This window comes from Trichechus manatus, unplaced genomic scaffold, assembly GCF_000243295.1.
Source record: "Trichechus manatus latirostris isolate Lorelei unplaced genomic scaffold, TriManLat1.0 scaffold00087, whole genome shotgun sequence".
In the NCBI taxonomy this organism is placed as follows: domain Eukaryota; kingdom Metazoa; phylum Chordata; class Mammalia; order Sirenia; family Trichechidae; genus Trichechus; species Trichechus manatus.
In genome coordinates, this window is record NW_004444023.1 from 2,422,177 (window position 1) to 2,432,847 (window position 10,671).

General features: G+C 56.8%; 1 protein-coding gene across 2 annotated transcripts in view; it reads right to left on the reverse strand.

Moving 5' to 3' along the window:
• Nucleotides 1-1,965: 1,965 nt before the first annotated feature.
• Nucleotides 1,966-10,671, reverse strand: part of NAPA (NSF attachment protein alpha) — a 33,327-nt gene continuing 24,621 nt past the window's right edge. The window contains exons 4-11 of one of the 2 annotated variants that reach the window (XM_004381615.3): nt 9,236-9,282; nt 7,834-7,911; nt 7,579-7,634; nt 7,397-7,481; nt 6,535-6,639; nt 4,381-4,449; nt 3,463-3,513; nt 1,966-2,475 (exon numbers count right to left, since the gene is read on the reverse strand). In XM_004381615.3, the coding sequence (XP_004381672.1) occupies nt 2,374-2,475; nt 3,463-3,513; nt 4,381-4,449; nt 6,535-6,639; nt 7,397-7,481; nt 7,579-7,634; nt 7,834-7,911; nt 9,236-9,282 (593 nt within the window). In that variant the 3' untranslated portion in view covers nt 1,966-2,373. The remainder of the gene's footprint in view (nt 2,476-3,462; nt 3,514-4,380; nt 4,450-6,534; nt 6,640-7,396; nt 7,482-7,578; nt 7,635-7,833; nt 7,912-9,235; nt 9,283-10,671) is intronic. The other variant, XM_023736260.1, reaches the window with a different exon arrangement.

Below are 10,671 nucleotides of genomic sequence, written 5' to 3' on the forward strand. Positions count from 1 at the left end.
GTCTGTGACAATTCCAGATTTCTGAATTTGGTAGCAAAAGCTCCTAGAAGGTGGAAGCTAGGTTATGTTGTTCACCACCATGTTTCCAGGGCCTAGAGCAGGGCTCTGCATGCAGTTGGTGTTGTCAGCTGCTGTCGAGTTCGCTCCCGACTCCTAGCAGCCTCCTGCACAATGGAACAAAACGCTGCTCAGTCCTATGCCACCCCCATGATCCATTGTGGATTGGACCGTTAATGCTCCATAAGGTTTTCATTGGCTGATTTTTGGAAGATCACCAGGCCTTTCTTCCTAGTCTTAGTCTGGAAGCTCTGTTGAACCTGTTCAGCATCACAGCAACACGAAAGCCCCCACTGACAGACAGGTGGTGGCTGTGTATGAGGTGCACTGGCCGGGAATTGAACCTGGGTCTCACATGGAAGGTGAGAATTCTACCACGGAACCACCAACTGCCTCCATGGGCACACAGTAGGTACTTAGTATAACACTTGCTGAGTGAGTGGAATGTGAGGTCGAGTTCTGCCACTCCTGAACTGTTTTCTTCTGGATTCTTCTACCCCACATGATAACCTCTAAACCACCTTCACTTAACATTTGTCGAGTGAACAAACGAATAAAGGATGTTATAGCTTGGGAAGGAAAGAATCATCATCTTCAGTGGCTTCCAACCTTAGCTGCACATTTAAGCCATCTGTGGAGTTTTTAAAAAAAATGTCAAGAGTGGAGAACCTCAATCAAAACAATTTCCTAGGGAGTGGCCCAAGCTTGAGTACTTTTATTTTAAGGTGCAGCCACAGTTGTGAATAGCGGGTGTTCATCACAGGTGGCAGATACTCTCACACCACTTCAGTCAGTGCCCATGGCAGACACTGATAATCAATCTCAGGTCTCAGGAGTCTTAACTGAGCTCTAGGCAGCCATTACCAGTCGAATGGAACTGTGGGAGGAGCCCGCATGGCCTCCTGGGCAGCCCCTCCCCTGCATCGCTGCCTTCTGTTCACTTCCTGACATCATTCCAGCACACCAAGACATCTGTTTGCCTCTGTAAGACTGAACCTCCTCTGGTGTCTCCCCTACAGTGAGGAGGGCCCGGCCCCTGGCTGGGTGGAGCACAGGCATGTCAGATCTGTCACCTGACATGCGGGCAGACCACTATCAAGGAGGATGGAGAAGGCGGTGGTGGTCCTTGCATACCTTTCTCAGGCAAAGTGCTCCTGTTATCTCCTCCTCACACCCCTACCCACCGGCTCCTCCTCTGCCCACCAGCCTCCCCCTCCCTGTCCCGTAACAGATGGGACAAATGCCCCTGGGATTTTCTGTCATGATTCCAGGGGAACGTAGACATGAGGTGAGGAAGGGACATTGGTGGGACTGCCGTCCCTTCTTCACCAGTCACACTGCACCCCCTCCTCCAGCCAGTTCTGAGGGCAGTACCTCCACCCCTCATCCCAGCTGAGGGAACCCAGGCCCAGAGCCCAGGGACCTGGAGAGTGAAGACTGGTGGCTCCTCCCCACCCCGCTCTCCTGGGCCTCTCCTCACACAGAGCCTGGGACCCAGCCCGTCTCTCCAGTCAAGCTTGACCTGAGGAGGAGGAGGAATGCCCTCCCCTTCCCCACTAAGTGCATCTGGCGCCCCAAGGGCAGACCCGAGGAACAGGAAGATGAGTGACAGTCTCCACAGGGCAAGGGGGCAGCAGGGGTGAAGAGAAAAGAGACTCATGCAAAAGTGTTGTTTTTTATTTTCTTTCTTGGGCCAGCTGCAGCTTCCGACTGACAGAACTTCAAAGCATTAGGGAAGGAGCAGCCAGGGGGTGGGTATGGGGACAACCCTCTGAGCTCCAGGGCCAGGGTCTACCCTGAGAGGCTGGGGCTGCAGGAGGCTGAGGGACTCCCATGCTGGGCAGCAGGAGTCCACCTCTGCCAGGGGAGCAGGTGGCAGCGGCTACAGCTCAGAGCTCAGCTGGGGGACACAGGGAGATAGAAACCAGCCTCACCATTCAGCTGGTCTGAAGACGAGCGGCCAGAGGCTGACCCCAGGCCCCAGTAGCGCCCACAGCAAATAGGTCTTTATCAAAGATTCTGTAGAGCTGGTTTTTGGAGGGGTGGAAAAGGGCACCACGGAGGCTTAAATAAATGGGCAGGGGCGAGGGTGAAGCAAGGATAGAGGGTGACCGTCCAGCCAGCAGGCCCGGCTTCTGAGCTGAGCCCACACGGCCACAGCTTTGGTCTGCGAGACCCCTTGGTGGGGTGGGGAGGAGAGGTCTCGAGCCAAGGCCTCAGGCCCCACCTCTCCCTGCTTGCGCCCTGATCCTCACTGGAGGGTGTGCGGCCAGGGGAGCAGAGGAGAGGAAGACAGACGCCAGGGCTGGGTGTGGCCTAGCGCAGGTCCTCCTCGTCACCCTGGATCGTCTTCTTGATGCGCAGCAGCATGGTGGTGAGCCACTGGTCTAGCCGAGAGATGGCATCATACTCCTTCACCTGGGGACGCACCAAGGTGACCACAGGCACCACCATCCCCCACCATCCCAGCCCTGGAGCCTGGTCTCCAGTCCCTGTCAACCCCGGTCTCTGGTCTCTGGGAAGGAGAAGGGCAGGCCCTGGCTGCAGCTGACCAGTGCCCTTTGTCTGGCTTGAGAGTTCTTCTAGAGGAAAGAGAATCTGTAGCTTAAACAGAAAGGTCCAGCTTTCTTGTTTTATGGGTGGGACACTGAGGCCTGAGGATGTGAAACAGGCCCATCCAGAGGGCCACGGTGATGAGGGCAGGAGAGAACCCACATCCCTTCTCTCTTCCCCCAGCCCCTCGGCTAAGCTGCCCACTGCCTGATGTCCACCCTCTGGGGCAGGACCAACCAGAGGGGCTTGTCTCTGTCCTCATTTAGGGCTTACAGTTGGCAGACTCCGTCTACGGTACAAGAGGAGGCCTGAGCTGGACATAATCAAGTTCCAGAATGTTCAGAACAGAGGGTGGACAGGAGAAACATCTGCGTGGGGAGTTCTGCAGGGAAGTCAGGCCTCCCAATGCTGCCTGGCCGCCCCCAGCTCTACTTCCCACCAGCCCTGGAAGATGACGGAAATCCTCTCCCTGCCTCCTCTGCTCCTCCTGGACCACCCAGAGTGCCTGGTGTCAGCGGGTCCTGGGTGATTACGAGGGGTGCAGAGACCTGGGCCTTTGGAGCAGACAGGTAGGGGTCTGATCCCAGCTCTGCTGCCAATGGCCCAAAGATGAGTCACCTCACCTCTCTCAGCCTCAGTGTCATCATCTATAAAACAGGGAGAACACTCCCTGCACCTCTTGGGGAAACCTGAGAGGCTTCTGGGGTGACTGGAGAAAGGAACTCACAGTCAGGGTCTGGGGGCTAGAGGTTAAAAAAAAGGGGGGGTGAAGTTCCCGGCATGTGTGTCTGAGAAAGGCAGCTTGCCCAGTGACATGTCTCTCAAGGGCACGATCACCCTGCCGTCACTCACCGCCTCGGTGTAGCTGTCCACATTCTGCTCCTCATGGGCTTCTAACAACTTCTGCAAGGAAATGGCAGGCAAGGGTCAGAGCCAGCCTGTATTAAGTCCAGCATGCTGGTCTGGGGGGCCCAACATCAGGGGGCTCCCATGCCAGGAGGAAGAGTGTGGCCGTGCTCCAATCCCGCCTGTTGGTGGGTGTCGTCGAGTCGATTCCAACTCATGGTGACCCCATGTGACAGAGCAGAACTGCCCCACAGGGTTTCCTAGGGTGTAATCTTTATGGGAGCAGATCGCCAGGTCTTTCTTCCCGTGGAGCTGCTGGGTTAGTTCGAACCACCAACCTTTCCGTTAGCAGCCAATGCTTTAACCATTTGCGCCACCAGGGCTCCTGAATCCTGCCCTACTCAACCCGAAATCGCCCGCTCTCAGCGACACAGAACATCACGGGGAGGTCTGTGCATGCTCGGGGTCATCACTTGGCCTCCCACTCTGCCCTCAGCCCATCACTGCCTGATTCGTGCTCTTCTTATCTTGAAAATAGAGACCCAAATGGACTAAGAGGGAAACAAAACAAAACTTTTGTGCAAATCTTGGTGATTATACTAACTGAAGTCCACGCCTCCAGATTGTCCATCCACAGCCCCCCAGAAAACGAAACCTGTTGCCACTGAATCGATTCTGGCTCATGACAACCCCATGTGTTACACGGCAGAACTGCCCCATATAGCTTTCTTGGCTGTAATCTTTATGGGAGCAGATCGCCAGGCCTTTCTTCTGTGGTACCACTGGGTGCGTTCAAATCACCAACCTTTTTAGATGAGTAGCTGAGCGCAAACCATCTGCACCACCCAAGGACATCCCAAGCTCCAGGGCCAGATGCACAAAGGGGTCAGGGAGGGGGCCCGTGAGTGCGCCAGCACCACTCACTTTCATCAGCTTGCACTCGCGGGAGTCGGAGAAGGCGGGGAACAGCTCCTCATACTTCTGGACAGCCAGCTGAGCAGCAGGGGGAGGAAGGAGGGGATCAGTTAATAAAGAACAAGAGCGTTGGAGCTGCTGGCCTGGCAGCCGAGGGGATGTGGGGACGCTGCTGGCCCTGAGTCAGCTCTGCGCCTCTCCCCCGCCTCCCTCCGGTGTCACCTGCTGGCTCTGTGCCTGGCAGGCACCTCTAAGGAGCTGAGAGCTGAGCTCAGCACACGCCTGGCTGCAGAGACGGCTGCTGGGGAGGCCAGGGAGGGTTTCCCAGGCTGGCGACCAGTGCCACTTCCCACACCTGGCCCTTCTCGTCCAACCAGGTGCAGCTGGGGCAGGGGACAGATGGCAACGGGTGCCTCTTCTGAGCATACCCTGCACATAAAGCCTTCACACGGGACCCTGGGAGGATCAAGTGGGGGTGACCCGTTTTAAAAGCCTTAAAACAAAAAATATCCCGAAGTCTTCTTAAAACCAAACAGTAATTCAACGTAATTAGTAAAGAATGTCTCCCTTGAGCTTTATGCTCTTCTAAGAACTATCTATATGAGATCCAACTGACAACAGCACCTCAAAAGATTAGACAGGAACCTTAGGGGGCAGTGAATTTGTTAATGGGGAAGGAACAACTCAGAAAAGGAGGGTGAGAATGGCTGCACAACTCAAAAAATGTAATCAATATCACTGAATTGTACATATAGAAGCTGCTGAATTGGTGTATGTTTTGCTGTGTGTATTCCCAACAAGAACAACAAAAACAACAGTGGGGAAGTGGACCCAGAGAGGGCAGTGACCTGCTCGGGGTGTGGGATCAGGGGTGGGGGAGGGTCTGAACCCAGCCTGACACCCAAGCTGACGCTGTGAACCTCTCTGCCAGGTGTCCACGAAGGGAGCAGGTGAGGTTTAATTTCAGCTTTGGGAGTGTGAGGTGGGGGCAGGACAGCCAGAACAGCCAGGAAACCCCAGAGCCTGGGCAGGGCCTCACCACGTACAGTGTGGTTTGGGAAGGCTGGCCTCTCAACTCAGATGCCCAGAGACAAACCCCAGTGGGTGCCAGGAAGCCAGGGGAGTGTGGGAGGAAAAAAGAGATGGGAGCATGGAGCATTTTTAGGGCAGTGAGACTATTCTAAGTGTGATACTGTGATATGGACACACGACATTATGCACTTTTTAAAACTTAAAGGACTGCAGAACACAAAGAGTGAACCCCAATGTAAACTATGGACTTCAGTTAATAATTATTAAAAAAAAAAACAAAAACAAAACAGTTGCCAGTGAGTCAATTCCAACTCAAGGTGACCCTATGTGTGTCAGAGTAGAACTGTGCTCCACAGGGCTTTCAGTGGCTGATTTTTGGGGAGGAGATCACCAGCCCTTTCTTCCAAGGCACTGCTGGGTGGACACAACCCAACCTTCTGGTTAGCAGCTGAGTGCATTAACAGTTTGCACCACCAGGGACTCCTAGTTAATAATAATGTATCAGCGTTGGCTCATCAATTGTAACAAATATATCACAGCAATGCAAGATGTTACTAACGGGGGAGAGGGAACATATAGGAACTCTCTGTACTTCCTGCACAGTTTTTCTGTAAACCTAAAACTGCTCTAAAAAATAAAATCCATTAAAAACAATCTAATATCCATTCTCTAACTCCTTCCCACTGGCCAGTCCCCTCATCAGCATGACCCCCTCTGTGAACAAGAAGCCCTGAAAACAGATGGGGTGGGCATGCAGGCTACGGTTAGTCATGAACTTGGGGTTGGAAAGGTCTGGAATCCCGAGGCTGCAGCTCACTAGCCATGGGGCCCTCAACAGGGACTCTCATCTCGGCCCCAGTGTCTCCACCTGTAAGTCGGGGTGAAAGGTGCCTGCTTCACGGGGGGGTGCTGTAAGGATTCAGGACGTGAACCCCCAGAGAGAAACGGCTGGCACGGAGCCTGGCACAAGCCAGCCAGAAGTTGAAAACTCAAATGCCAACGGGGCCAGGTAGGTGACAGGAGGGCAGAAACGCTTCACGTTGAGAACGACATGGGAGGTGACACGGCATGAAGCCTCGGACACAGCGCACCGGGGGGTCAGGGGCGGTGTCAGGTGGAGGCTGGGCTCACCTTGGCATTGAGCATGTCGATGCAGAAGTGACAGAGGGCCGCCTTGAAGAAGTAGTCCTTGGCGCTGTACTTGAGGAGAGGGCTGTCCATGGCATTGGTCCCCACCTGTGGCCGTGTGTAAGTGATGCTGTGAGCTCAGGGTGGGCATCCAAGGGGCAAGGTAATCTGCCAGACACTTGGGAGCCAGCTGGGGGCGGGCCCATGCCTAGGGTGAGGCTTGTTAGCCAGGGCCCTGGGGACTCGCTCTGGGAAGTCAGCAACTGGTGAGTGTGTGACTGAGGACAGGGCAAGATGGGCTGTGCTGCACAGGCTGTTGCCAGGTGTCCGTGGGCTGCCTGTGGCACCCGAGTGTGGGCAGAGGCGGCTGCTGCCAGGCCTCAGGAAGCTGGCACATCGGTGGGCAGGGGGCGGCAGTAGCAGAACAGGCAAGGCGGTGCCCGCCTCCCTCTCCTCCAAGGCCAGCTGCCAGGACAGCTCGGTCCTGCCCAGCGCCCCCAACACAGCGAGGGGAGCCTGGGCATCCATGCGACACTCCCTCCTCCCCACAGACAGAGGACCCTGCTCCCAGCCCCTACCCATCACCACCCCAGGCCTTGGCAGTCCTTCCTGTGTCCGCAACTCTGGTTCTCAAAGTCTGCCTTGCTTGAGGCTGTCCAGGAAGCATCTGTGACAGGTGCAAGGAGGACGCTGTGTGCATGTGGTGTGTGCGTGGGGGGAAGGGGTGTACGTGTGTGTATGTGTGTGTGCACGTGTGCACGCGCAGGTGAGTGGCAGCACCTCCTGGGGTGGTAGGTCAAGGAAAAGGTGTTTAGCCAGGCTGAGTGCAAGGTGAGGGTGAGGGGACTGACAAGGAGGACCTGACCTGCTCGTAGATGTCCACGGCCTTCTGGTACTGCTCCAGCTGTGCGGCGTAGCCGGCCACCTTCAGCAGACACTTGTTGGCTGAGCTAGGGGGAGGATGGAGGGAGGTGAGTGGTGGCTGGCCCCATGGGCTCCCCGAGGGGCTCGGGGCAGACAGGATGTGGGAGCCGCTGCCCAAGTTACCTGTTGGACTCCTCGCCTTTGTAGTAGTCTGCAGACTGCTCGTAGTGGGCTATGGCCTGGGGAAACATGAGGGAGAGGGCTGAGAGACGGGGGGCCTCTAGAGCAGCCCTGCACCATCCCGGACCTCAGCCAGGGACACAGCCAGACCCTTTGTCCAAATGCACCCCCACGAGGCTCTGCCTATGCCCCATGCCCCGTGCTAGGTACTAAGACACCAGAGAGGGAAACCCTGGTCCCTGCCCCCACTCCACCAACCTTCTCGATGTCCACCAGCTCTGTCTCGTAGATCTCGGCGATGGAGATGTGGTGCTTGGCGGCAATTGTGAACCGGCCCTGCAGGGACACAGGAGGGCCTGCTGAGACCAGTGATGTTCTACAGGTCCGCCTCCACCCCAGCTCAACCATGACCCTCAGGTCCCGGGAAGCTGGTGGGTTCTGCCCCTCAGCCCCCCTGGGAGGTGAGGCATGCAGAGAGCACTGTGAGGCAGAGGAGCACAGGGCTTAGGGGGGCTGAGAATTAGAGACCTGGTGTGAGAGGGCTGCCCGAGCTGGGGTCTGTGGGCAAGTCCCCCTGAAGCCCTGGCTCAGTCTCCGTTCTGTGCACAGACACATTCAGCACAGGCCCTGCTCTCAGAAAGTACTCCACAGACGTCCTGAGAGGTGGGAGGACAGCCCAGCCACCTGGCAGTAAGCTTGGGAAAAACAGGACTGAGGGCTTGAGTCCTACATGCAACCTCTGACCCCCTCATCCCCCATGTGGCCACAGGGCCAGCCCTTCTTCCAGGCCCTTCAGCCACCTCCAGGGATACTCTGCTTCTCCAGGGAGGTTAGCAGCTCAAAGGGCTAGGATGCTCCTGACCTGCCTTCAGCCTGTGTCCCAGGTGCTGCCCACTGCTCCGCACATGGGGGCTAGTCCACTAAGGGCACCCCTGCTGATGGCTGCGGTAAAGCCCAAGGGCTGCGGGCTCTGCCGGGCTGGGCTCCGGGTCTCGATTCCCTGAGCCCCCTTCCTCGACTGTGACATAGGCTAATACACTGCCCACCTCTGAGGTGCCGGGCAGGAAGGTGAGTCACTCGGCACAGTGGCCGGGTCAGTGAAGGGCAGTGGCTGCGACTACTAGGATTCTAGTTACTGCTATGTCTTCGTCCCAGACATGGATCACCAAGGGCTTGGGGCAGGGCCAGTGCTCCTGCAGAGGGGGCCTGACAAGAGGGGTGTGCGGGCGTGGGGGAGAGACAAGAGGAAAAGCCAGGGGCTGACAGAAGCCCGGAGGGGCCGCCAGCTGCCTCAGGCCTCCTCTGGCTAAAGGAGAGGCCCCTGCTCTGGCTGCCTGCCTGTGTCCTGAGGAGGGAGTCAATCAAACACGACACCTGGCGGGAAAGGGGCTGGTCGTGGGGAACAGTGCTGGACACACACACAGCACCAGTGAGCACTAATGGCCCTGAAGAGGCTGGGGGCCGGGGCGGGGGCAGGCGAACCCTCTCCAACAGGGTGCTCCAGGAGGCCTGGTGGGGGTGCAGGAGAAGCACGGCCCAGGCCCAGCTCAGGCCACCAAAGCCCTGGGCTCCCCTGCCCCCTTCCCATCGGCTCTAGCAGCAGAAGGAGCGCTGCTGGGGGGGGGGTGGAGGGCAGGGCAGGCCAGCAGATGCCCCTTACCATGTCTGTGTAGATCTCGATTGCTCTCATCAGGCAGTTAATGGCCTCTGGGGAGAGAAGAGGGAGGAGAATGAGATACCGGAGTCATTCTGGCAGACCCACCAAGGAGATCGATAACACTCATGAGTTGCCAGGGCAACGCTCCCTCCCGAGGGGCCAGGAGGGAAGGTGAAGGGACCTCTGTGCCCGCCTGAACCAGGAAGCTTGGCCGCAGACAAGACGTGCTCGGCCCATGTCAGGGGGAGGGGGGGAGCCCTAAGGCAGCTACCCTACCTCCTCCCTGGGCCACCACGGCGTACCACCTCCCGGCCACCTCAGGGACAGAACACAGACAGCGCTGGGTCAGCCTGTGGCCCTGACTCCCAGGCGTGTTCTGAGCCACAACTGCCGACACCCTGCTCTCTTGAAGGACAGAGCTGCTGGCACTGGGCAAAGCAGGGCCCCAGGTGGCCGGGCTGCCACCGGAAGCCATCCTGGAGGCAGAGAGGGACGACATCCCTCTCACCCTGCCCAGCTCTGGCCTCCAGCCCGTGGGTCACCAGGGCCCTTCCTGTCTGGAATCCCCCTCTCCCCACATTGCGCTCTCGGCCTCTCCTCTCTCTCTTCCCCTGAGAAGTCACTACTTCCCACTAGCCCTGCTCAAACCACAGGTTTCCCAAAACCACCCAGCCAGGGTGGCAGTTGAGGGGAGGAAGGGGGCTACCTTTGTTGTATTATCTCTTGCAAGATTTTAAAATTGGCAAAGGCTTTTTTTTTTTTTTTTGACAAGTTATTTGGAGGACAGAGAAAAGCATGAGTGGGAGGCATCTTCCAGCAGAGAGAAATAAGCTCTCCAAGCCTTTTTTTTTTTTTTAAACACCATTTTAAAGCAGCACTGCAGGAAGGCAGTGGGGGAGGCAGGAGAAGGTGGAGCACCTGGACAGAAGGCTGGACTTGGCTCTAAGCCAAGGACATTCCCAAGAGCTCCAGCCCAGTGCACACGGGTCTCGCAGCCCCATCAGCCCGCTGGGCTCCCTAAGGTGAGGGCATCACAAAGAAGCGCAAGGCCTGGTACCTGCTCTCAAGGGGCTTCTGGAAGGCTGGGACACAAATTCACTACCCCAGGACATCTGCTAGCTGGGACCGGGACTGGGTTTTCAGGGAGTCCATGAATCCCCCTAATTTACATGCAAAAAAGTGGGTGTGTGTGTGCATTACTTGGTGGGGATGTAGGCTTTGTCCAATCTGGGGACCCGAGGGAGATTTAGAGCATGTCCACCAGTCTAAACTCCGAGATGGACAGTGGGAAGCTTACGGCAGTAGGGAAGAGGAAGAGAGGGTTAAAAATAAGGGGCAGAGGAGGAAGAAAGGCGATACCGAAAAACTATGGCCCAGGCCATACCCAAAAACTATGGCCCTAAACTTTAAAACACACACACACACACACACACACACAC